The sequence below is a fragment of the Mauremys mutica genome, chromosome 2 (genome assembly GCF_020497125.1).
Source record: "Mauremys mutica isolate MM-2020 ecotype Southern chromosome 2, ASM2049712v1, whole genome shotgun sequence".
NCBI lineage: Eukaryota > Metazoa > Chordata > Testudines > Geoemydidae > Mauremys > Mauremys mutica.
The window spans coordinates 154,211,366-154,238,673 of NC_059073.1; the positions used below are offsets into that span (position 1 = coordinate 154,211,366).

The window sequence follows — 27,308 nt, forward strand, 5'->3', positions numbered from 1 at the left end:
AAGTTTACAACAAGACAAGGTTTCTCCCTATCTGTGAATAGAACAAAAATCTGTTTTTAGTATAACATGGGTGGGAGAAGCACTCTGGATCCATTCACTGAGGAGACACCTGGTAGAGTGGGGGGGAGGAGGCATCATGAACGTTTGGATCCTGATTTCTGTGAAGCCAGACAGCTCTGCAACAGACTGAACTTTCGGATGGGCAGACCTACTTTATTAGATAGGAAAGGTAACTACTGATAAGTGTAGACCCAGTTTGCGTTTTACTATTTTGTGTTGTAACCTGTTGCGTCCATCACTTTCTCTCATTTCTAGGTTTTTTTTTCTTAAATAAACCTACTTCCGTTTTCTTGTAAACATTCACAAGTGCTGTGTGGTTCACAAGAATGATGTTATAAGGTGAAACAGGTAAACTGGGGTACACTGTACCTTTGGGGGCAGAGGATTTGCAATTTCTGTGAGTAGCCAGTAGCAGGGACTAGATATCACAGGAGAATGATTCAAAGAGACTCAGGGATAGTGAGTAACATGTAAAACTTCAAAAAGTTTTTTTTTTCCTCCTGCTAACGATAGCTCATCTCAATTGATTAGACTCTGCCTGTTGGTATGCATACTTCCACCTTTTCATGTTCTCTGTATGTATAAATATCTCCTGTCTGTGTGTTCCATTCTATGCATCCGAAGAAGTGAGCTTTAGCTCACGAAAGCTCATGCTACAATAAATTTGTTAGTCTTTAAGGTGCCACAAGTACTCCTGTTTTTTTTCAGGGATAGTGGTGTCCCTGTTAACCTGTGAGGTGATGTTAGGGCTGGCATAGCCTAGAGGAGAGTGCTCAAGTGGCTCTATGGCTGGTGGTGTCAGGACTTGTCTGTCATCCAGCTACCACAAGAAAGATTCCCTCTCACTACAGGCAGGGTTAACAACGTGACTCACAGTCCTGGGTATCCCAAGAACCCTAACATTCCTATTTTACAAACAAGGAATTGTGGCAAATAAAAGTAAGGGCTTGTCTACAGTAAAGCTCCATGTAGACCCTGCTGGCATGAACTAAGAATAATATGTATTAGGTGCCTTTTAATGTGTGCCAGCAGGGTCTCTGTCGGGCAGTTAGAGTGCAGCACATTCTATAAATCACACCTCTCTAATGTACTTTATTGTGTTTATGTAGACAAGCCCTAAGTGATTTGCCCAATGTCACACAGGAATTCAGTGGCAGAACAGGCAATTACATCCAGATTTCCAGAGCCCCTGCCTAGTGTCCTACCCATTGGACTATCTTCTAGTCCTTTTTTCCTTTGAGCCACAGGGATACATTGTTTCTAGTGGGGATGATTTAGCACTATGCATGGGGGAAAAAAAAGACCAACTCCATCATAAGCAGGGAAATTACCCCAAGCCTACCTTCTACTTGATGGAAAAAGTCTTAGCAAGGACTCCCAGGAGGTCTCTTCAGCACACCACATATTGCAATGAGGCTGGAGAGAGAGGCGGAGACATCTATCTTTTTCTACCCAGGGTCAGTTTAAAACAGAATTCTCATCTAGGTGATGTTGTCTTAGTTTAAAGTTGAAAATCCTTTTCTCTCCTTTATGTTATTGGGGAGGGAGGAAGAATGCACACTAAAGGGTAAGGGAAAAGTCTCAGCTGTGCAATAAAAATATTGCACAAAGGCATTCTTTTGAATTTCGGGTTCAGGGCCTGAAATTCAAGACCAGAACAGACTGATTTGTGTGAATCTGTGAAGGTCTTATCTTGCAGCTACTGTAGGAAATGTATCAAAAAGCAGAAAAAAGAGGCACCCAAAACATTTTGTGCAAGTTTCTTTCTTTCAGCAGTTGCTTTACAACGGAATCTGAGGGTTTCAGGTTTTGCTAATGTAATCCAACTCATTGTCTTCCCTTAATTATCCCAGCCCACATTTTCCTTTAATAGCTTGCAGGATAATTTGCACATAACATGTAGCAGGACAAGCATATAATTTGTTGACACCTGTGAGCAGGGGAATATTTCATTGCTGGTACATCCTTCTTACCTCCTACAGTTTACCTGTGAGAGTCAAGATTCTCCTGACTGAAAATATACTTGAATTTTCATTCTGACAGCTAGTGCTAACCTTCATTCCCCTTTGTCGCCCCCTCCCCCCATCCTCCCACACTCCAGCCCAATAAAAATCAGTCCAATACTGTTCAGTTCCATGAGCATGCCAGTGGTTTTGGAAGGTTTTGATATCCTAAAATATTTCATTCATAGAAGCAGCCTGGTACAGATAATTTTTTAAAGTACTCTTCTTTGGTAGACTAGTAAAACTGCCTTTAGTAGTGGCATCTTTACAAAAAAACCTTACAAAACTGAAGTGAGGAAGTGGTTGAGCCCTTTCAACCAGTATTGCTCAGTCTGTTAATTTCTTACCAGTGTTCTGGGCTTGGACAACAACTACACACACACACAGTATTAAAGAAAGAGAATGAGGAGGGAATTTTCCCTGTTATCTCCTTGTAGCATGGGGTAGGCTTCTTTTGGACATTGCTGGGACAGCTCTATTGACTTTAGAGCCTTATACCAGGGGTGGATTTGGAAGTATCTGCCTCAATGAAGCTTTTCTTCAGGTTTAATAAGAAATTAGAGCACTCGTGATTTCTGAAATAAATTCTACTCGCCCAAAAATTATGGCACATAGGAATCTATCAATCAAGGCAGAATTATCAATGATGCACATGAGAATTCTCGCTATTTCACCAAATGGGCCAATATCTTGGTCCTGATATTCCAGATTTCACAAAAGCCAAATTCCAACTTGGTGAGTGTTTTAACTTTATAAGCACTACAAGACTGAGCACTCTGAGCATTATAAATTAAGGGGAGTATTACTTACATATCTCAGTTTTGATTCCTTTGGGTCACATTCTGCATTCAGATCTCTCACAGACTTAAATGGAATTGTGTTTGTATTTTCAAGGGGAGAATCTGTTCTTATGTAAGAATAGAATGATGTCCTTTGAGGACTAGATGGTTGCATATACACGCTTTCTCAGTACAACTTTCTCTCCCTCCCCACACATTTTTATTTTTATTTTTCAGACTTAAAAAAATGAGTTCAGAGTTATGGAATTTTATAACGTTTTGATTTGATCTTAATCGTTCGGCCAGGTCATCCACTAGCTTCAATCTGTATAGGTACACTGGCTACAGTGGAGCTATGTTGATTTATATTAGCTGAGAATCTGGCCTTTATGTATGTAAATACATACAGAACACAGTATAAATTATGTGCAACATCAACCATGCATAGCTGATAGAACCTCAATGAAAAACATCAAGTGACTACATATGTCTTTTACCTTTATAAATCACAACCTCAAATGCCTTTCAAATACAAAACAGAGTTTCCAAAGAAGGAAATAAGTAGAAGGGGTGATAAGAAAGTGTCTGTGTATCTGAAGCTGACTTGACACAGCATAAATGAGAAGGTTACAATCTCCCTTAACAATCTCATTTTACATTATACTCTATGTCCTAAAATGGTTTGTAAAATGAGGTTTGAAAGGAAATTGTACACTAATGGAAAGGCACAAATTGGAGAGGCAACTGGAAAGCAACACCTTGTGTTGCATTAATTGAATTAATAACATTTGTTGGTATTCTCTACACATTTTACTCAGATTTTGCAAGGAAAGTTAGTAATGCCAGATATTTAGTGCTAACACATGCTAGAAAAACACAATTTGTGCTATTCAAGGAAATGCAGTGAGTATCGGAATGAGTCAGTACTTGAAATCAGAAAGTCTGTTCTCCAATTTATCGCCACTGGAGGAGAAGGTGAGGATTGGGACAGATGCTGATAGCTGTATTCTCACTTTGGTCAGCACTGTACATTGTACAAAATTCACTCTTCTCTTACCAAGTTGATGTTAATAAAAACCTTTCAATCCATCAAATAATGATTCCCTCCTGCCAGAGAACACAGATTTGTTTTTAATGTAGATAACCAGTTAGGTAGTTATAAGCAGGGATCCTAGTTTTCCATGGTTAAAACCCCCCAAATTCTCCAACTAAAAGAAACCTAAAAATCTACTTTTTTTGCGATTAAAATGAAACATTGAACTTTGGTTTCCCTAGCCATAATATATATAGGTATTAGCTGAACACAATGTTTTATCGATATACAGTAGAACCCCATTTATCTGAGCCTCCAGCTCTCCATATTAACTGAGGCCCAGTGGCCAAGAGCTGACTGGCTGAGCCCCACTGCTGTAAGAGCCTGATAATGGAGACGACTAAACGGAGTTCTGCTGTATGAGTTCAGAGATGTCTGAAATGGGTAAGGAAAATGCTATTCTCATAAGGCAATGAGTGAAGCAACCGGTTTTTATCTTTATACAAAATGTAAAAACTAAAGATTGTTCCTGTAAAAGCTCAAATTCTGCATTTTTCCATGGTTTTTCTGTGGCAAGTGGATTTTTAGGCTCCCTTTTTATGAATTTAGTAGTGGCAAACCTGGATAAATAGCTTTTTAGCCTTCACTTTTAATACAATTTGGTATTTATTTAAGATTACAAGGAGTTTTTTTGGTTGTTTTTTTGTCCTATTCAAAGGATGGAATAATTACATAATTTAAATAGATATGCTAGCAGTAGTTAAGATACTAGACCATTCATAGACTCATAGACTTTAAGGTCAGAAGGGACAATTATAATTATGTAGTCTGACCTCCTGCACAACACAGGTCACAGAATCTCACCCACCCACTCCTGTAACAAACCCCTGACTTATGTGTGAGCTATTGAAGTCCTCAACTTGTGGTTTAAAGATTTCAAGGTGCAGAGAATCCACCAGCAAGTGACCCATGCCCCACGCTGCAGAAGAAGGCGAAAAACCCCCAAGGCCTCTGCCAATCTGCCCTGGAGGAAAATTCCTTCCTGACTCCAAATATGGCAATCAGCTAAACCCTGAGCATGTGGGCAAGACTCACCAGCCAGACACCCAGGAAAGAATTCTCTGTAGTAACTCATATCCCACCCTATCTAGTGTCCCACCACAGGCCATTGGACATATTTACTGCTAATAGTCAAAGATCAATTAATTGCCAAAATTAGGCTATCCCATCATACCATCCCTTCCATAAACTTTATCAAGCTTAGCCTTGAAGCTAGATATGTCTTTTGTCTCCACTGCTCCCCTTGGAAGGCTATTCCAGAACTTCACTCCTCGGATGGTTAGAAACCTTCATTTAATTTCAAGTCTAAACTTCCTGATGGCCAGTTTATATCCATTTGTTCTTGTGTCCACATTGGTACTGAGCTTAAATAATTCCTCTCCCTCCCTGGTATTTATCCCTCTGATATATTTATAGAGAGCAATCAGCTCTCCCGTCAGTCTTCTTTTGGTTAGGCTAAAGAGGCCAAGCTCTTTGAGTCTCCTTTCATAAGACAGGTTTTCCATTCCTCGGCTCATCCTAGTAACCCTTCTCTGTACCTGTTCCATTTTGAATTCATCTTTCTTAAACATGGGAGACCAGAACCGCACACAATATTCCAGATGAGGTCTCACCAGTGCCTTGTATAACAGTACTAATACCTCCTTATCTCTACTAGAAACACCTCGCCTGATGCATCCCAAGACCGCATTAGCTTTTTTCACAGCCATATCATATTGGCGGCTCATAGTCATCCTGTGATCAACCAATACTCCAAAGTCCTTCTCCTCCTCTGTTACTTCCAAGTGATGCATCCCCAGTTTATAACAAAAAATCTTGTTATTAATCCCTAAATGCATGACCTTGCACTTTTTAAACTCCATTACCTTATAATGGATAATACAGGGGTCAGCAGATTAAGTGAATTTCCTATAGAAGAAAGTGAAAAAGTAGTTATGTTTTAGGTGGCGGTAAAATAAGGCTGGGGAGGCATCTGTCACTCAGCTGCTATCCCCAGCTTCCAGTTATTACAAATGGTATTGTGCATTGGGCCATATGGGATGACTAATGAGTGGTGGGATCTGAACCTTAATCAGTGAAGTAAAACTTAATCATATTACCTTAGCTCATCAGTATAGATGTTTCAGACATAGTGCTCAAGGCATTGCTCCAGCAGTGCTGACTTGGTTTGATGCAAGTCTTAAAAAAGGCAACTGATACAAATATTGTTTTCATGTACTTACTGTTACTGTGACAGAGCTGAAGAAGTTCACTGACTGAAGGGAGATCTCTATGGAACTCAAGCAGATGAGTTATGATGAGGTAACCCACAGCAGACTAAGTAAACTTGTGCACAGAACATTACAGCAGCCAGGGAGGATTTTTTTCTAGACTAGTATTAACAGCATACAGATGCATTACATCGTGTTATATGACGTGTTATATTAAATATTATTTTACATGATATTGTATGTTTATGTATATTTTTCAGCTACACTCCAATTCTGACAAAGGTGATGGATCAGTTAAGTACATCCTTACTGGAGAAGGGGCTGGAACTATATTTATTATTGATGACACTACAGGAGACATCCATTCAACCAAAAGCCTAGATCGAGAGCAGAAGACACACTATGTGCTGCATGCTCAGGCTATTGACAGACGGACGAACAAGCCACTCGAGCCTGAATCTGAGTTCATTATCAAAGTGCAGGACATCAATGACAATGCACCAAAATTTACAGATGGACCTTACATTGTTACTGTGCCAGAGATGTCTGAAATGGGTAAGGCAAATATGTTGTTCTTGTAAGGCAGCTAAATTTTAATGAGTGAAGGTACCAGTTCCTGTTTCACAGAGTTATAACAAAGTATTTTCTTTATCATTAGTTATACACAAAGGTCAACAAAATCTGGAAGGCTGTAGTAATAACAAGGCAGCAAGCTTTCAAATTGAACATCACATGTTATTTTTCTTTAACTGTCTGTCCATAGTACACTCATACAATACATTATATATGCCAGCAGAAGAGGAAATGCTGTGCTATTCTTAAATACTTCAATAGTTTTGCATTCCTGGGTAACTGCACTTTGGAAAAAAAAAGTTACATTGTTACATTCCTGTACAACTACAGTGTTTATTTTCAGAGACATTTGTCTGTGTAAATAATCTATGCAATTTATGGAGAGAATAAAACAAATGAAAGGAAAAGTAAATCTCCAGTTTATTTTAGACCACAGTCTCACAGGTTCATTTTCAGTTGTTTTTTTTTATAATGTAAGATAAAATGTAGCTCAGCTTTGTATTACCCTATGACAGTTTTACCTTAAGTATTAATTATATGTTCATGCATTTTGCTGCTGCTTGATAAGTGCTTTATTTAAAGCAGCAGCAACATGCTAGCAGTTTCTGTTACTTATTGGTCCCCCAATAATATAATTGATTTAGATTTTTTTGCACAGTGCTAGATAGATTTCTTTTCTCATGCAGGATGGACAGATCCAAAAAAAAATATATTTTTTTAGAAAGCTCAGCTATTGTAAGCAGTTCCCCCTCTGAAGCCTGCTGCCTTGTATCACTAACGGGTGATTGGGGACAGTTACCCACACTAGTTATAAAAGAGAATAGCAGGAAATCCAAGACAAAAATAACCCTCCGGAGTCGATTTACATAAAACATATAATTTGTTTCCTTCTACTGACTCTCTTTCTCAAGTCAGCAGGTGTCTGGCTGAACTTTTGCAAAGTGGAATTTATAAACGCCAACAGGAAAAAATATCAAAGTGAACTGAGTAACCGGCCTCTCATAAAAAAGTGATTATTTTGATTATATGTTTGGAGAAAAAGGCTGGTATGATTGAATCCTGATGGTTTATCATCATTCAGTCACACTGAATTACGATGATGGTTCATCATAATGGGCCAGATGCAGCAAAAAAAAATAATCAGGAGTGCTTTGTACGAGTCAGGAAAGCAGAGAGAAGAAAGTTTTGTTTTAATGAGAGGTAATTTGAGGACATTTAAAAGCTTAGGTATGGAGAGCTTACTTTGGGCTAGGAGCTCTTTGTTAATTCTCTGGCTCACTGGCATTTAAGATGTAGAGTAGGGGTAGGATGACCAGACAGCAAGTGTGAAAAATCGGACGGGATGTGGGGTAATAGACCCCAAAATTGGGACTGTCCCTATAAAATCGGGACATCTGGTCACCCTAAGTAGGGGATGGGCATCACCTGCCATCATTACTATGAGCCAGTTGACATATAGGTCTCTTGGGTTCATCAACTTTGTGACTCTAATCTTGCTGTGGGAGTGGTCCAGGCACATAACTAGCCCCTTCACATTTTCCTTCATCACATGCATGTAGTAAATTACAGCATATAAAATATTAGCCATGTGGGTTGATCACACCATTGTAGGTGGGACCAAACTGTTAAATCATGTTCCTGAAATATTCAACAGCCATAGCCAGGATTGTAGCAGTTTGAAAACATGAGACTGATTCTCCTCTCCCTTTACATTGATGTAAAACAGCCATTGCACCAATGATTTAAATGGACTTACACTGGTGTAAGAGAGAGGTGAATTAGCCCCATTGGTTAGATACAGTTCTTTCCCATCTACCCTACAAGACCAGATTATTTTAACTGTCCAGCCCAGCACAGTAACTATCATAATTTAGCAAAGAGTCCTGTGGCACCTTATAGACTAACAGACGTATTGGAGCATGAGCTTTCGTGGGTGAATACCCACTTCGTCGGATGTTTGCTGCTTTTACAGATCCAGACTAACACGACTACCCCTCGGATACCTGACTATCATAATGTAGACAGGATCTAAATCTCTCCCTCCATCTCCTTCCTTTCTCCTGGTTCTAATGCTTTTGGCTCCATCCCCATTTCTCGCCTCCCTATTGTTTCATTCCTCCTTAGGTCAAGGAACAATCCCCTTGTTATATCCCCTTGGTTCTCTTCTCCCCCTTCCCCACTCATTCTCTTTTTCCCAGACTTTCTTTCACCCTCACTATGCCATAGAATCCCACTTCTATCTTGCTCAGCATCACTAACCCCCCTCACTATGTTTCTCTTCCACAGAGTATCTGATCTATTCTGTAGGTCTCCATTTGTTTCTCTCCCCAGTTCTTTCCCCTTTCTAAAAGTCTCTCACTAACCCCCACCCCTTAGAAGTACCTTTCTCTCTTCCTAATAGCTGAATGTCCAAGCCTATGGTCAGTCTTCCCCTTCGTGTCTTTCTGCCCCCAAGTGTTCTTGATTCCTTCTTTTGGTCTCCTGCTAACTTTTAGTCCCCTTCTTTCCACCCCTTCCTGGGGTCTATGTCTCCCAGCCTTGATTCCACAGTCTTTCTTTTTCAGCAGTCTTTCCCCCATATTTGGAATCTCTCCCTCAGCCCCTTTTCCTTCTACTACCCTGCTTTCAGCTTAAAGCACTCTATCTACCTTCTCTCCCAGCTCCAGATATCACCATAAATCCTCTCTACCTGCTCTGCACTTTTTATCAGCCACTCTAACTGGCCAGTGTTTGAACTAAAATGGCTCTTCAGGTGACTGGTAAGAGGCTTTCTAACTGGCTTGATATCATTTAAAACAAAAGGTACACCACTACTTTGCTTCCGGTTGTTTTTCCTGACTGAATCCATGACTCCTTCATGGATACTGACTACTTAATTGATCTATTGTTTCTGTCCTGGAGCTGGCAAAATTTTTCTCCACTCAGAGATACTAATAAGTAGAGAGCCACATGTTTTATTTTGATGCTTTGAATCCATATCTGCTATTCCCCACAACCAAAATATATGAATTCTCCCTCACCCCAGGAAGAAATATAATGCCTGGATGTAATGTCTCTAACGCCTGGTCTACACTACAAACTTGAGTCTACTGCCATGTTCCCATACCACCTGTGCCAATGTTTTGGTCCCATAAGGCATTGCAAGCCCAACCCAAAATTCCACTCGACTACATGCACTGTGTCAATGCAAGCACTGCTAGTGAAGATGCACTTCACCAACATAATGAGCATAGTATGGACATGCAAGATTGACTTGCTTAAATAAATAATAAAAAAACGAGGAGTCCTTGTGGCACCTTAGAGACTAACAAATTTATTTGGAGATGAAGTTAACTTAACTTTGTAGTGTAGATATGGCCGAAGAGGCCTTTTCTGCAGATGGTATTATAACAGTGAAGTGTTATTCCTTCATGTACAGTATTGCTGTCAGGGAATGCTGGTGCCATGAAAAATACTGTGGACCTGCATGAAATCTCTCCAGTTATGTTTGGTTTGTTGCTGCAGTGTCACGTCACAACTATAGAGACAGCACTGCAGTTTTTGTACGTTTTGGGGTTAATCATTATTTTTTTTGTCTTTTAGTTGCTAGTTTATATTCATTCCTTGAAATACCTTCCAGTCATCTCTCATCAGGCTACACAACAGTTACTTCTGCCAGTTCTGTCTGCAATAAGACAAATTTCTATGACAAACACTCACCTGTTTTACTCCTCCCTTTCTTCAAATTCTATACTTTCTAATAGGGTATTACTTGTAATTAAGCTCATGATTCTCTGTCTCTTCAGCAGTCACTTTATTATCTACACAGTGAAAAGGTTGGTAGAGAACAGATCAATGTTGTCCTCAAAGTCAAGAGCACATAAATTAACGATTTCTTCTTCTTATCTGTAGCAGTTCACTTCTCATCTGTAGCAGTTCACTTCTCATTGTCCTCTCATTAGTGACTCCAGGGTAGAGCTTGTTTGATTCTTCTATAGATAATAAACCTCATTTCATATCAGTCTGAATTCCTGGCTTTAGTTAATTCACAGCCACATTACAAATTATGTATCCTGATCATCAGCTTTTAGGGATTACTCAGACTCATCCAGGCTATTTTAGGACAACATTTTGGGTAATAAATCAGTGTGTTTTATTTTAACCCAGAACACTGCTAACGCTAAGGAGAAGCATCAACACCTACCTTGTGTGGAAAAAATATATATATATATTTCTGTTGATGGTCTGTGTCTGAGATGATTGTTAAAGAATATATTCTAAGAAACTTCCCTGTGATTCAGAGATAGCATTACATCTCACCATTTACTGTAATCAGTCTTGCTGCTTTTATTGCACGTTTTTGATCATTCTTTTCTTTAACATTTATTGATTTTCCCCCGCCCCCCTTCACACTTTTTGGTAAACTGGAAAGTAATTGTATATTGTACACAATTTGTTTTCTTGTCAGTCTTTCCAGTGATACCTGGTCAAAGTCTGTTATTGCTTTTTGTAGGTTTTTTTGTCTCCTTATCTCCCCATCGCCACCTTCAATTGATGGATAGATTAATCCCATGTGGATTGGATCCACTTTCAGTTTGCCATTTTGACCTTCAGCTGGAATGCTAAAAACAGCTGAACTTCTTACTTTTATTTTAGTATTTGTTAAAGGTGTTTCATCAGTAGCTATTCTTGTGCTTGTTCTGATATCTGAATTTGTTATTTTGCCATTCAATGTAATTTCCTTGGTTCTTGAATTCTACATTACAGTAGATTTGGTGGTAATGGTTTATGAATCTCTTCCCCACCCCGGCCCCACCCATCTTTCTCATTATATAGTCATTACCAAGAATCAATTTGTGAGCATCTAGAGGAAAATAGGATGATAAGCAATAGCCAACATAGATTTATCAAGAACAAATCATGCCAAACCAACCTAATTTCCTTCTTTGGCAGCTTTACTGGCCTGGTAGATAGAGGGGAAGTGGTAGACAGAGTATGTCTTGATACTAGAAAGGCTTCTGACACAGTCCTACATGACATTCTCATGGGGAGTGGAGTATTCACTGGAGTCCTGAAGGCGTCTGTCTTGGGTCCTGGTACTATTCAACATTTTCATTTATGATTGGGAATGGAGTGCACAGTATGCTTACAAAATCTGTGGATAGCACTAAGTTGGAAAGAGTTGCAAACACTTCAGAGGACAAGAGTAGTATTCAAGCAACCTTAATAAATTGGAGAATTGGTCTGAAATCAATAAGATTAAATTAAATATTGAAAAGTACTACATTTTAGGAAGGAAAAATCAAACACATACAAAATAGAGAATAGCTGGCTAGGCAGTAGTATGGCAGAAAAGGATGTGGAGTTAGAGTGGATCATAAATTGAATATGAGCCGACAATGTGATGATGCTGTGAAAAAAGCTAATGTTCTGGGGTTTATTCACAGGAGTGTTGTATTTAAGACATAGGAGGTAATTGGGCTGCTCTACCAGGCCCTGCTGTAAGGCCTCGACTAGAGTATTGTGCCCAGTGCTGGGTGCCACACTTTAAGAAACATGTGGGCAAATTGCTCTCCTCTGAACTCTTTCCAATGAAAAATAACAAAAGGTTTAGGAAACCAGGCCTGCTAAGTATGTTTGGTCTTGAGACAAGACTGAGTGGGACATAATAGTTTTCAAATAAGGTAAGCACTATATAAAGTGTATGGTGATCAATTGCTCTCTGTGTTCACTGCAGCTAGGACAGAAGTAATCTGCAGCAAGGGAGAATTACATTAGATATTAGGAAAACCTTCCCAAATATAAGGATTGCTAGGTAATGGAATAGGTTACCTAGGGAGGTTGTGGAACTGCTGCCACTGGAGGTTTTTCAGAACATGTTAGACAACATCTATTAGATACCATCTGAGTATACTTGGTATTGCTTCAGTGCAGGAGGATGGACTAGCTGACCTGTTGAAGTCCCTTCCCTCCCTACATTTCTATGAGTCTGTGTTTGTAACTATAATGACATGCTTAAGTGCTTCACTGGTGCAGGCCAGAATGTTCAGCAGTTTATAGGATTGAGCCTGTTATCTGATTCCTGGTTATCTTGTTTGGCATGAGAGAAAGAGAATGTGATAATTGTTTAGGGGACCATTCTGATGGAGACAGGACCACTTCTTCCAGTAGTTTCCTTCAGAACTATCATTATCTGTAAATGACTGTAAATGTCAGCCAAATGAAGAATTTCTTCTAATGAACTATGTGGCTATATGTAAACCAGGACTCCATTACTGATACCAGTAATGTTAATGAACCTCATGCAGCGTGTATGATTATCTTACTTATGGATGGGTGGCATCTGAGTGCATTTGGTGCAAAGAGCTCCTGGCCCTCAGAGAATGCATACAGGCTTTGGAGACCAGAGTGGCTGAACTGGAGGATCTAAGGGAGACAGAGATACACATAGATGAGACTTTCTGGGACATAGTAGAATGGTCCCTCTCCTAGTCTGACAACCTCTGTTCTGTTGAGGAGGATGAAAGTCTCATGGAAAGAAAACATGAAAATGAAGCAGAGGGAAATGATCCAGTAGTTGGGATCCTCTTTCCAGATGATTTCATGGTATCCTGTCACACTAAGGATACTTCTCTGGGGGAGGGAACTCCAGTTATTAGGAAGAGACAGGTAATAGTCATAGGGGATTTGATCATTAGAAACATAGATATTTGCATGGGGTTGCAATGACCGGGAGAACCACATGGTGACTTGCCTGCCAGGTGCGAATGCTGTTGATCTCTCGAGACATCTAGATATACTTTTGTGTAGTGCTGGGGAGAAGCCGGTTGTTGTGGTACCTGTAGGTACCAATGACATAGGGAAGGATAGGAGAGAGGTCCTGGAAGCCAAATTTAGGCTGCTAGATAAGAGATTGAAGTCCAGGACCTCCATGGTAACCTCTGAATTGTTTCTAGTTCCACATGCAGCATCAGACAGGCAGAACTGCAGGGTCTCAATATGTGGATGAGATGATGGTGTAGGGAGGAGGTGTTAAGTTTATTAGGAACTGGGTAACCTTTTGGGAAAGGGGGAGCCTATACAGGAAGGATGGGCTCCACCTAAACCAAAATGGAATTGCTGGCACGTACAATTGAAAAGTCTGTAGAGCAATTTTTAAACTAAGGGCTGGGGGAAAGCTGACAGGTGCGGAGGAAAATGTTCTTCAGATAGAGACATACCTTAGGGGAGATTAATTGAGAGATTAATGGAGATTAATGGAGATTAATTGAGAGATATCCTTAGTATGACAGGATACCATGACATCAGATCCAAATAAGGAGGAGAGGATGGAAGATAATAAAATGCAGGTAGGATCTAATGAGAAACAGTCAAATGAAAAAGAGTCCCATTCAATTTCATCACATAATGGCAGACAACTAAAAAGTGAAAAATTGTAAGTGCTTCTATACAAATGCTAGAACTCGAAATACTAAGATGGGTAAACATGAGTGCCTCATATTAAATGAGGATATTGATATAACAGGCATCATAGAAACTTTGTGGAATGAGGATAATCAGTAGGATAAACTAATACTAGGGTACAAGGAATATCAGAAGGACAGAATAGATCATACTTGTGGTGGAGTGGCATTATATGTGCAACAAAGCATGGAGTCAAATGAAGTAAAAATCTTACATGAACCAAAAACTCAATAATAATGGTGGATTTCAACTATCCCCTTATTGACTGGGTACATGACACCTAAGCATGGGATGCAGAGATAAAGCTTTTTGACCCCTTAAACGTCTGCTTTTTAGATCAGCAAGTCCTGGAACCCACAAGGAAAAGCAATTCTTGATTTAGTCCTAAGTGGAGCACAGGATTTTGTCCAAGAGATGAATATAGCTGAGCTGCTTGGTAATAGTGACCATAATATAACAACATTTAACATCCCTGTGGTGGGGAAAATACCACAGCAGCCCACTATGGTAGTATTTAATTTCAGAAAGGGGAACAACACAAAAAAATGAGCAAGTTTGTTAAACAGAAATTAAAAGGCACAGCGCCAAAAGTGAAATCTTTGCAAGCTGCATGGAGACTTAAAAACACACCACAATAGAGGCTCAATTTAAATGTATACCCCCAAATTAAAATAAACATAGTAAGAGGACCACAAAAGTGCCACCATAGCTAAAAAAACAAAGTAAAAGAAGCAGTTAGAGGCGAAAAGGCATCCTTTAAACAATGGAAGTTACATTCTGTTGAGGAAAATAAAAAGGAATATAAACTCTGGCAAATGCAGTGTAAGAATATAATTAGAAAGTCAAAAAAAGAATTTGAAGAATAGCTAGCAAAAGACTGAAAACATACCAGCAAATTTTTTAAGTACATAAGAAGCAGGAAGCCTGACAAACAAGCACTGGGGCCACTGCATGATCGAGATGCAAAAGGAGCACTTAAGGACAATAAGGCCATTGCGGAGAAACAAAATGAATTCTTTGCATAGGTCTTCACGGCTGAGGATGTGAGGGAGATTCCCAAACCTGAGCCATTCTTTTTAGGTGACAAATCTGAGGAACTATCCCAGATTGCGTTGTCATTAGAGAAGGTTTTGGAACAATTTGAAAAATTAAAAAGTAATAAGTCACCAGGACAAGATGGTATTCACCCAAGATTTATGAAGGAACTCAAATGTGAAACTGCAGAACTACTAACTGTGGTATGAAACCTATCGTTTAAATCAGCTTCTGTACTAGATGACTGGAGGATAGCGAATGTGATGTCGTCTTTTTTTAAAAAAAGGCTCCAGTAGCAATCCTGGCAATTATAGACCTGTAAGCCTAACTTCAGTACCAGGCAAATTAGTTGAAACTACAGTAAAGAAAAGATCTATGAGACATATAGATGAACACGGTTTGTTGGGGAAGAGTCAACATGTTTTTTGTAAAGGAAAATCTTGCCTCACCAATCTACTAGAATTCTTTGAAGGGGTCAACAAGCATGTGGACAAGGGTGATCCAGTGGATATAGTGTACTTAGATATTCAGAAAGCCTTTGACAAGGTCCTTCACCAAAGGTTCTTAAGCAAAGTAAGTTGTCATGGGATAAGAGGGAAGGTTTTCTTCTGGATCAGTAACTGGTTAAAAACTAGGAAACAAAGGGTAGGAATAAATGGTCAGTTTTCATAATGGAGAGAGGTAAATAGTGGTGCCCCAGGGGTCTGTACTGGGCCCACTCCTATTTAACATATTCATAAATGATTTGGGAAAAGGGGTAAACAGTGAGGTGGCAAAATTTGCAGATAATACAAAACTACTCATGATTGTTAAGTCCCAGGCAGACTGCAAAGAGCTACAAAAGGATCTCTCAAAACTGGGTAACTGGGCAACAAAATGGCAGATGACATTCAATGTTGATAAATGCAAAGTAATGCACATTGGAAAACATAATCTCAACTATACATATAAAATAATGGGTTATAAATTAGCTGTTACCACTCAAGAAAGAGATCTTGGAGTCATTGTGGATAGGTCTCTGAAAACATTCACCTCAATGTGCAGCATCAGTTAAAAAGGCAAACAGAATGTTGGGAATCATTAGGAAAGGGATAGATAATAAGAGGAAAATATCATTGGCCTCTATATAAATCCATGGCACACCCACACCTTGAATACTGTGTGCATTTCTGATCATCCTATCTAAAAAAAGATATATTGCAATTGGAAAAGATACTAAAAAGGGCAACAAAAGTGATATGGGGTATGGAACGGCTTTCATATGAGGACCGATTAATAAGACTGGGACTGTTCAGCTTGGAAAAGAGATGGCTAAGAGGGGATATAATAGAAGTCTATAAAATCATGCCTGATATGGAGAAAGTAAATAAGGAAGTGTTATTTACTCCTTCTCATAACACAAGAACTAGGGGGTCACCCAATGAAATTAATAGGCAGCAGGTATAAAACAAACAAAAGGAAATATTTCTTCACACGATGCACATTCAACCTGTAGAACTCTTTACCGGAGGATGTTATGAAGGCCAAGATTATAATAGTTAAAAAAATTCCTAAATAACTTCATGGAGGATAGGTCCATTAGTGGCTATTAGCCAGGATGGGCAGGGATCCAATACCATGTTCTGAAGTGACCCTAGCCTCTGTTTGCCAGAAGCTGGGAATGGGTGACAGGGATCACTTGACGATTACCTATTCTGCTCATTCCCTCTGAAGCATCTGGCATTGACCACTGTTGGAAGACAGAATACTTGGCTAGATGGACTACTGGTCTGACCCCTTCTGGACATTTTTATGTTCTCAAGAAGGAAGGAAGTCGAAAAATAAACATCTAATTTCCCTGAAGACCTTTATTCACTAAACTACAGTGTAAGTCTATATCAAGGAAAACTGAAAAATTTTCTGTGAAAGCATTTTTGACATTCTTCTTCTTATTATTATTATTCACTCCCTGTGGAGCATAAGGCGCCAACCACTCTCCTCCATTCATTTTGTTCTTGAGCGAGACAGCAGATTTCATCCCACTTCATTCCCATACCTTTCATTTCCTCTTCAATGGTCCTTCGCCACGTCCCCAATGGTCTACCTCTCCTCCTTCCTTGTGGTGTCCATTGTAGGGCAATACGAGGGTGTCTGTCAGCATCCATTCTCAACACATGCCCCAGCCACCTCCATCTTCGTTGTTTGGCTTCATCCACTATATTGTTGATGCCCGTTAATCGGCTCACTTCAATTTTTGACATTACAAATATTTAAAAAAAAATTTTTTTTCCAAACTTGGATTCGTTGGTTGTTCAGTGTACAATTACCATTCCAAACTATTCCCCTTGGCACTTTCAGAACTACGTATTGGATATTACTTCTCCTTCGTTGAAACTTTGTTTGTAATGGCAAAATATGGTTGTGTACTTTCAGAATCAACCTCCCCCCCATTTTTTTACTTTTTCCTGTGTTATCAAAATTAAGGCTGAATTGATTTGGGAAATCAGAACTGTAGCAATATATTAGTGTCTATTTTTTTTTCAATCAGAACGTTGTGAAGTTACCTAGAGAAGAAAAGCTGAAGAGGATAACATCAGTCTGTGTCTCTGCAGACAAATCTTTAACATTTAATGAGAAAGTTTAATAAAAAGTAAATGTCTGCTGAGAATGCAAATCGGTATGCATGATTTGCTGTGGTTTTCTGCATTGTTAAAATCTCAGATGGATCAATGTTGAACCAAAACTTTAAGAAGTGAAAATAAGGTGAAGATTTCTGAAGGCTGGGAGTATCTGCCTGCCTGCATGAACTGCACTGGGCTGAATGCTCAAAGGAATTCTTAAGGATTGTGAAACAGCAACAGCCAACAAGATACAACTTGAATTTCATTCTGCACAAGAAAACAGTAATTTTGCAGCAAGGCCATAACACTTGGATTCCAAGTGTGTAATTTGATAAAAGGTCCTGAATATGCATTTTAAAAAGTCTTTATTTTTCATTTTTGTTCCTTTTTAACAGCAAATAAAAATTAAGCCATAAATAAATAATTAAGCAGCGAATGCATATTTATTGCTCTTTATGAATAAATAATAAAAATGCCCAGATTATTTTAAACTATGATGTCTTCTTGGTATAGAATCATCATAATACTTAATCTATGACTCTTATATCAGTGTATTAATTTCCAAAAAAGGACTTTTGGGGGCCAACATGTTTCGTGCTTGATCTCAACCCTGCAATGCTAAATAGGCCATGCTTCACCAATTTTAGCGTTATCTGAAAATGAAATAACTTTTTTCATTTGTTAATTTTTTCTCGGTTTTGTTGTTTTTCTTAGATACAAAAAAGGCATTTTTTAGTTAACTCAAAGAATTGTAGAAATGGAGGGCTGGATGGATCTCAAGAGGTCATCTAGACCACCTCCAGCACAGAGGCAGGACAAAGTTTACCTACACCATTTCTGACAGTTGTTTATCTAACCTATTTTTCTTTAAGACCTCCAAAGATAAGGAATCCACAATGTTCCTTGGAAATCTATTCCAGTGCTTAACTAACCGTACAGTTAGAATGTTTCCCCCTAATATCTAACATAAATCTCCCTTGCTTCAGATTAAGTCCATTACTACTTGTCCAACCCAGGGGCGGCTCCAGGCACCAGCACGCCAAGCACGTGCCTGGGGCGGGAAGCCACCGGGGGCACTCTGCTCGTCGCTGCGACGGTGGCAGGCAGGTTACCTTCGGCGGCATGCCTGCAGAGGGTCCGCTGGGCCCACGGCTTTGGCGGACTTCCTGCAGGCGTGCCGCCGAATCCGCGGGACCAGGGACCTCCCGCAGGCAAGCTGCTGAAGGCAGCCTGCCTGCCGTGCTTGGGGCGGCAAAATACCTAGAGACGCCCCTGGTCCAATCTTCAGCAGACACAGAGAACAACTGATCATGGCCCTCTTTATAACAACCCTTAACATATTTGAAGACTGTTATCAGGTACCTTCTCAGTCTTCTTAGTCTCAAGACTACACAGACCCAGTTTTTTAACCTCCTATGTCCTACATGTGACCCTCCTGTTAAAACACCCCAGAATCATATTAGCCTTTTTTCACAACTGCATCATATTATTGACTCATATTCAGTTTGTGATCCACTCCAGATCCTTTTCACCAGTGCTACCACTTAGCCAGCTATTCCTCATTTTGTAGTTGTGCATTTGATTTTTCCTTCCCAAGTATAGTATTTTGCCCTTGTCTTTATTGAATTTTATCTTGTTGATTTGAGACAAATTCTCCAATTTTTCCAAAGTTGTTTTGAATTTGAATCCTGTCCTCCAGAGTGCTTTCAGCCTCTCCTAGCTTGGTATCATCTCCAAATTTCATAAGTATAGTCTCCGCTCAATCATCTAAGTAATTAATGAAAACATTAAATAGTACCAGGCCCAGGACATATTCCTAATGTATCCCACTAGATATGCCCCCACCCCGTGTGATAGAAAACCATTGATAACTATTCTTTGAGTACTGTCTTTCAACCAGTTTTGCACCTACTTTATAGTAATTTAATCTAAAACAGATTTCCATAGTTTGCTTGTGAGAATATCATGTGGGACTATTCCAAAAGCCTTACTAAAATGAAGATATATCCCTTCTCAGCCCATCCCTCCCCATCCATTATGCCAGTAATTCTGTCAAATGAGGAAACTCTGTTGGATTTCTTTTTGGCAAATCTGTGTTGGCTATTACTCATAAACATTTTATCTTCAATGTATTTACATAATGGCTGTTTAATAATTTGTTCCAATATCTTTCCAGGTATTGAACTTTGGCTGAGTGGTCTGTAATTTCCCAGGTCCTCTTAGTTCCTTTCTTAAATGATAGGTGCTATGTTTGCCCTTCTCCAGTCCTCTGGGACCTCACCCATTCTCCATGAGTTTTCAAAGATAATTACTAATTGTTCTGAGGTTGCTTTTACTAGTTTCTTATTCACCCTAGAGTGAATTTCATCACACTCACTCTTTGCTGACTTGAATACATCTAACTTATCTAACTACATTGTAACCTGTTCTTTCCCTGTTCTGGCTTGTTCTCTTTCTTCTTTGTTATTAATATTGTGTTAAGTACCAGTTCACTATTTATCTTTTTAGTGAGGACTGATGAAAAATGGGTTTAAACATCTCAACCTTCTTGGTATTGTCCATTATCAGCTCTCCTTTCCTCCTTGGTCCTACATTTTCCTTCCTCATTCAGTTGCTCCTAATGTTTTTAGAGAAATTTTTCCTATTGTCTTTCATGTTCCTTGTCAGGTGCAACTTGTGTTCCTTAGCCTTTCTGATTTTGTCCCTGCATGTGTGCACTATTCTTTTGCACTCACCCTTAGAAATTTGGCCATGTTTCTATGTTTTGTAGGATACCTTTTTGATTTTCAGGTCATTAAAGAGCTCTTGATGGAGCCATACTGGCCACTTACTATTCTTTACTCTTCATCCCCACCTATTCCCAGGCCTCCACCTTCCACTCACACAGTCACTGGGGACTATTCATGTCTGTAAACTTAAGCACACGCTTAAGTGTTTTGCTGGATTGGTAAAGAGTGTTTGGCATCTTACAGGATCAAACTTCCAGTCCTCCAGATGCCTTCCTGCTTTAGATCCTCATAGCAGTGATCAGCAGAGGCACTCAACTTGTATATTTCTCTATTTAAAAGAGAGAAGGACTGTTAGAAAGGTGTTTGCAATGAAATAACATCAGCTTTGGACCTTACTCCTCCTATGCCTTCTGAAAAAGCCCATATCCATTGATATGGAGAGACTTCTTCAAAACTCATATATTTTCCAAGGTTTGGAGAAGATGTCAGGGCTAATATGTTTTGACAGGGTAGGCAGTTGCTGATAATTACTGTTTTTGAGGGTAGGAAGAGATTGCAGTTTTTACCAAGTTTTAAATATCTATAGAAGCTGTCTAGGTGGGGAGGTGGTTTTGTTTAGTATATACATTGACATGAATAAAATTACTTTGTTCCTGTGTCCTGGCATTGACGGTGGCCGAAATGAAAGAAAACAATATTTCAAGATAAAAGAATAAATCCATTAATAAAAAGTATAAGTAAATTAATATGGAAAGTCTGTAGTCAATAGAGATTTTAGACTATACTAGGGTACAGAGAAGATATTTTTTTTCATGTTGATGTTTATATTATTGCTGAAGAGGGTGTAAGTTCATTCTTCAGGAAGTTAGGCAAGTTGTAAAACAGAGGAGGGGTCATTTGCTGTTAGTTGAATTTATCTGTCATGATTTGTTGAAACTTGTACATGAACACTAAGTTTGGGCATCACAGTAAAAATGGCCATATGGATTTCAATAACAGTTTAAGGAAACAACATTGTATTTCTCTTTTCAGTAATAATTCAGTCATCTTGAACCTAAAATAATTGCATGCCAGTGTATCTGTTACATTTCTATATAGGTTATTAAAACTTGGATACAAATAAATAGGTCATTATCAGCTGTTTGAGCTATATTTAACTTTTCAAATTAAACAAGATATTCTCAAATTTCACTCTTTTCCCATGTATTCAAATTATTTACATGAGTAGAATTAACAACCACATAGGATAGCAATTCCCAATCTTATAGGGTATATGCTAATCACCATCTTGGAAGTAGAAAGGAACTTTTATGTCCAGGATATAACATTGCAATATAGCATGGATGCTTCCTTATGCATTTATAGGTCCTGTTCCATACTTGACTATGACTTTGAGTCCCATTGACCTCAAACAATTCAATTCATGGTGCATAAGTATCTGTAAGATCAGAGCCATAGGCCTCAAATATCACTGCCAGATGTATGATAACACTAGAAATGAGCTAATGGTCTATTCCAATATTACAATTCTTTGAGCTCCTCATTGATACTGGCCAATTCTATGTGTGACAATAGGAAGTCTGAGGATACGTGGAGAAGAAGGACAAAGAATGAATCTCCAGAACTTTACCCTCCTTCCACTAACTGATTTCTTGAAAATAGTGTCTAAATGACATAGCAAAAAAGATTCATAATCAAGTATTTACTGGAGAAATTACAGTAAGTTTCTTTATTGCAACTGAGCCATCACAAACTTCTCTACTGCACTTTATCTACACAGCAATTCACACAGTTTAATATCTCTAGAGTGCAGTTCATAACCCTATTCCACCTTATGACATAGTAGGAGTTGCAACTTATAATTTCTTACAAATATCTGTAAACCACAGCAAGAAGGCTGCTCCCAGGTGTTTCTGTTAATGCTGGAATTCTGTCTCTGAAATTCCATTGATAGTCTTGTAGAAAGCAGTTTTAGATTTAAGTTTTTGTTCTTTGGAGTCTTCTGGTTTCTATACTTTAATTGTTTTACACCTTTTATTGATTTCTGGAGCTCCATGGGTGTGATTTAAAATGAATATGTCTTTCAAGATTAGTATCTGCAGTAAATGGTGGTCTTATCCCAACATGTATAACTTTGGTGTGTTCAAAATCTTGATCTGGATATGAATTTTGAAATTGCTACTGTCTTTACATAATGAGCTGAAAGAAAACCCCAGATCTTCACATCCATAATTTTTTTGCAGTTAGATACTAAGGTGATAACACCTTAAAAATATGGACGGATGGAAGACGGAGAAGCAATTCTGTAATCTGATCCCTTCTCTAGCTAGAAAGAAGGGATTTTTGAAGAAAAAAAAACAAAATTGTGGAAGTGCATTTAAAAATAATTGTATATACAAGCTTGACAGGAGAGCTAGAACTTTTATCAACTAAACCTTGTTTTCCTGGATGTACAGGTACCTCTGTTCTACAAGTGACAGCAACAGATGCAGATGACCCTACCTATGGGAACAGTGCCCGGGTGGTATACAGTATTCTTCAGGGACAGCCATACTTCTCTGTTGACCCTAAAACAGGTGGGCACTTTATATTTCTTATAGTTTGATGCACCTGATAGATTGCAATCTGGTAGATTGTAACCCAACATATGAAAGATTTTTTCCCTCCTATTAAATTCTACCATTGACTTGAACACCCTTTGAGCTATGAGAATTGCAATTTTACACTATACATTCAAATGAAATGTCTGTGTATAGAATTAATTCTCGAAGGAGCTGTGATATGGACAATTCAGCCAAAGTGGAGTATCATGTTTTTGTACTTTCAGGTTTAGGCTCAGCAAACCACTCAACTGTGCCTATTAAATTATTATTTTAAATGTTTTGTCTTGCCTGTAGGACAGACTTAGCAGTATTATTGAATGTGAGCTTCAACACACATACCATAAGAAACAAATATTATGTTTGTATTTCTAAAACTGCAATATTGTCATTACACTGAAAATGTGTTCTGTATGACTCAAGGAGTAGAATGATCTGAAATGATCAAGTTTAAGCTCTGTGCATCATTTATGCTCTCCCTTCCTTCCCAAAAAAATACATAAAAACACAAAATAAGAGTAAGAAAATCAAATAGCTCATTAGAAAAAGTAAGAAATGTCTACCAAGAGGGGTGTTTAATATTGCTTGAATTTCCTGAACCCCATTAACTTGTCTATGTTTGATGACTGACATTTTGTTTTGTTTAACATGATTTTTTATCTTTAATAACAAGGCTGTTTAATACAGTATTCACTTCAGGTGAATTTAATAATTGTTGTTTTTCCTTTCCCACCCCCTCCAAAACCAAATCCTCGTAAGCCAGCAAAATTTTGCTATGGAGCAAAGAGATCACAACTATTATTTATGACAGAAAAAAAAATACTTTTGAAATTGTATGACATGAAATAAATTCAGAGATACTTTATATTCATATATATTCACAGGAGGCATGTTACATGTTAATGTATGTGATTGTGCGTGTGTTGATCTCCATATGCACAACTGCTGGAGGAGTAAATTTGCTATGTGTTGTGGGGTAAAAGTATCTGAATCTGGAGATTGGTGATTATAAAACAAAGTATTTTTATCAGGAACAATGGGTTCTAATTCTCCCGGACATGTTTCAAGATAAGAAGCCTGTAGACTCAGATTGAAACATGAGATTTTGTGCTGTGTCTTTAAGAGGTGTAGCATGGTAGCACAAACCTCCCAGCCAGGGGAGGGGGATTAAGGTGGTGTTATATCATCTTTTCTTGCCCTGAGGTTTCAGGCAACTATGGGTGCTGAAACAGCCCTGGGTGTATTTTAGGCAGCCCTATATTTGAGGAGTCTAAGCCATGTTGCCTGTGGGCAGCAATGCCACCCGGAATCCACTACTGTGGTGTCCCATACACATTCCCTAGTCTGGGATTTGCAGAGGTGGTCTCTACGCCATTCCTATGGTGCCTGGATCCAGGAATTTCACAGCCCATTTTGCTGCCACAATATAAAGAAACACAAAGATTTCAGAGAGGGAGGGAGAATTCCCTCCCTACATCATTTCTTGATGAACTTGTTAAAAAAATAACAAGAGCTTGCTAACTTTTATCCAGCAAAACTGATCTAGGGTACCAAGAAATACATTAATGAGGCTTGTAATACTTTACACTTCAAGTTGCTCATGTAGCTTCCAGTGGGGAGGGGTCATCTTCTGATTTAGAGTGTTGAGAAGGAAGCCTTTCCAATATTGAATTTAGACAACTAGATATAGGGGTGTGTGTGTGTGTGTGTGCGCGCGTGTGCATAGATGTATCAGATCCTTTAGAAAGAAAATTGAATTCAGTTTGTTATAAAGGTGACAGCATATCTGTATTTGTTTGGCCATGCGTTATGATGTGTTTGATATCTGATTTTTTTTAGAATTGTATTAATGTAGGCATTATAGAGTAAGATTGTTTATAAGTAGATTGTATTTTAAAAAAAAACTTAAGAAAAAAGTGGAAATTCAGAGTTAAGTTTACCCAAATTTTCTCATCCCTGTACCCCGCCACATTATGCATCATCCAAATTATATCAGATCACATCTGTGTTAACTATAATTCTCATTTTTGCCATCTATATTTCTACTTTATTTTGTCATTCTAAGGCAATGTTCAATCTAATTCATTTTGGAGAATGAGATATTCTGTAAACTGGAGCCATTACGTAGCCAATGGATGGCTCATAGTGGAGATTTGGTTGTGTGTGGACGTTTGAAAGTTATCCCACATCAGGGATGAGAATAAGATAGTTGTAGTGATAGTCTTTGTACTCAGAAAATGGATGAGAGTAGATTTGACATTGTTAATTTCTGAAGCCTTGTTGAGGATTGGCCTTATAAACTTAAGTGGTTTCAAGGCTTTATGTAGATGATAAGATGTGAAAATATTATGACTTCTTGATTGTCTTGGAAATATGGGATGGCAGAGAAACTTGGAGAAAGGCATTTGACTTGGCAGGTAGTTCTGATAACACCAGTATGCCGAGTTTATTATCCAATGGGAAAATTAAGATACTAGAAAATGAAGAAAAAGGTGTAGTGTGTGGCTTTAAGGTGTTTTTAATCTAGATGTAGGATAGTCAGCGATATAACAGGAGAATATGAACTGTTTGACAGTCTTTGTAAAATCTTAATTCTGAACTTCCAGATTTTCAATCATTTCTATTCTTTACAACTTTACAATAGGTCACTTTTCTTGAAGTCTTTCTTCTACTCTATCTTAATGAAGATTTTATCTGGCCATTCTCTTAACTTATAACTTAATATATAAAATAATGATATACAAAAACTAAATGTAGATGGATTTGATAAAAACTGGAGGGGAGAGAAAGAGAGATAATCTTATAAACTCCCCAGGAGTCCATGCAACTGTTACTGAAACCCACACGGTCCCTGTCACAATTCTTAAAGGTTCTTGGAGTCTTTGGCTAGAGACGTCTTAAATGTTTTATAGCTAGCTGTCTGTTGTGAACACTGACTTTAAAAAGTACACTGCTTGTAACTACAGATAGGCTGAACTCAGTGCTATGCAATTTACAATTCAAAGACTCCAGTTCTGGACTTCTCAGAAGTATGGTATCAAATAACTCAAAAATTAAACCATCACACTTTCAGAAGTTGTCAAAGTTGAAGAGAATAAAAAATAATTGTCACTAAAGAGAATAAAACAAATTTGAAATATTTGATTAACGGTGGGGTTTTGTTGTTGTTTTTTGGGTTTCTTTTTTTAAGTTAGACTTTCAAAAATGCAAACAGGTTTCACATTTTTTACTTTTTATGTCTTAAGGCATTTGCTTAGCTACCCTCAAATAAATAAATAAATAAAACTAGACTCCTTCCCTGGCAAAACAATATGTGCAAAATTTTCAGGTAAATAATTTAGTTTTCATCAAGGTAGAGGGATGCCAGACTTCTGCCTCAAGTGGAAACTTAACAACGGCCAACTACTATCAAAGCTTAAGGTTTATAACATGCTTTGGTTACAAAAAGGTGCTCTATAAGTTTTTAAGTATTATTATTTATTTACTTACTACTCTTAGTAATACTGCTGTGGAAAATTGAACTGGACTCTTTTCTGCCTTGCTTCACATCTTCAGCAAATGATCATCTATGTTCTGAGTATAGAATATTTATTACTGGTGCTCTTGAAAGAAGGAGAAATTGAAGAGATTTATTTTTAAATCCCAGGTTATGTTAGCAAAATTAACCTGTATCAGCTTGATGTGGGACCTGGATTTGACTGATATATAGGGAATCCTAGGGTAATAGACCCCCATCATATTATAACTAATGACATTTTAAGGTAATTAAGTTATCAGTGGATACGAATGGTTATAGAACAAGTAAATTAATAAATATATTACAGAAAAATAGCATTTAAAAAAATGAATTCTGGTATTATTGGTGGAACTTCTTGAAGAATCAAGAAATGCTTTTAAAATACTTTTTGACATTTGTACATTGCTTGTTCTATAGTTCATGACAGATAGAGAGCTGAGTTACGATTTTCAGATCCCAACTTTCCTAATATTTGGGAAATTTTGAATCCAGTCTTTTGATTTGGAACCATCTCTGCTAATTAAACTCCACATCAAAACACTTTCTTTGTCTATATAAAAATAAGTGTATTAAATCAGAATTATATAATAAAGATAGATAAGCTGGAAAGCTCTATAGACTGCACAATACAGATATCTTGCTGTATAGGGCATGATCAAAAGCCCA

At 38.2% G+C, this 27,308-nt stretch overlaps 1 protein-coding gene across 20 annotated transcripts in view; it reads left to right on the top strand.

The window, feature by feature from the left end:
- Positions 1-27,308, top strand: part of CDH18 (cadherin 18) — a 644,661-nt gene that overhangs the window by 401,052 nt on the left and 216,301 nt on the right. For all 20 annotated transcript variants that reach the window (XM_045007543.1, XM_045007546.1, XM_045007537.1 and 17 more), the window contains 2 exons: positions 6,406-6,700; positions 22,982-23,101. In XM_045007543.1, the coding sequence (XP_044863478.1) occupies positions 6,406-6,700; positions 22,982-23,101 (415 nt within the window). The remainder of the gene's footprint in view (positions 1-6,405; positions 6,701-22,981; positions 23,102-27,308) is intronic.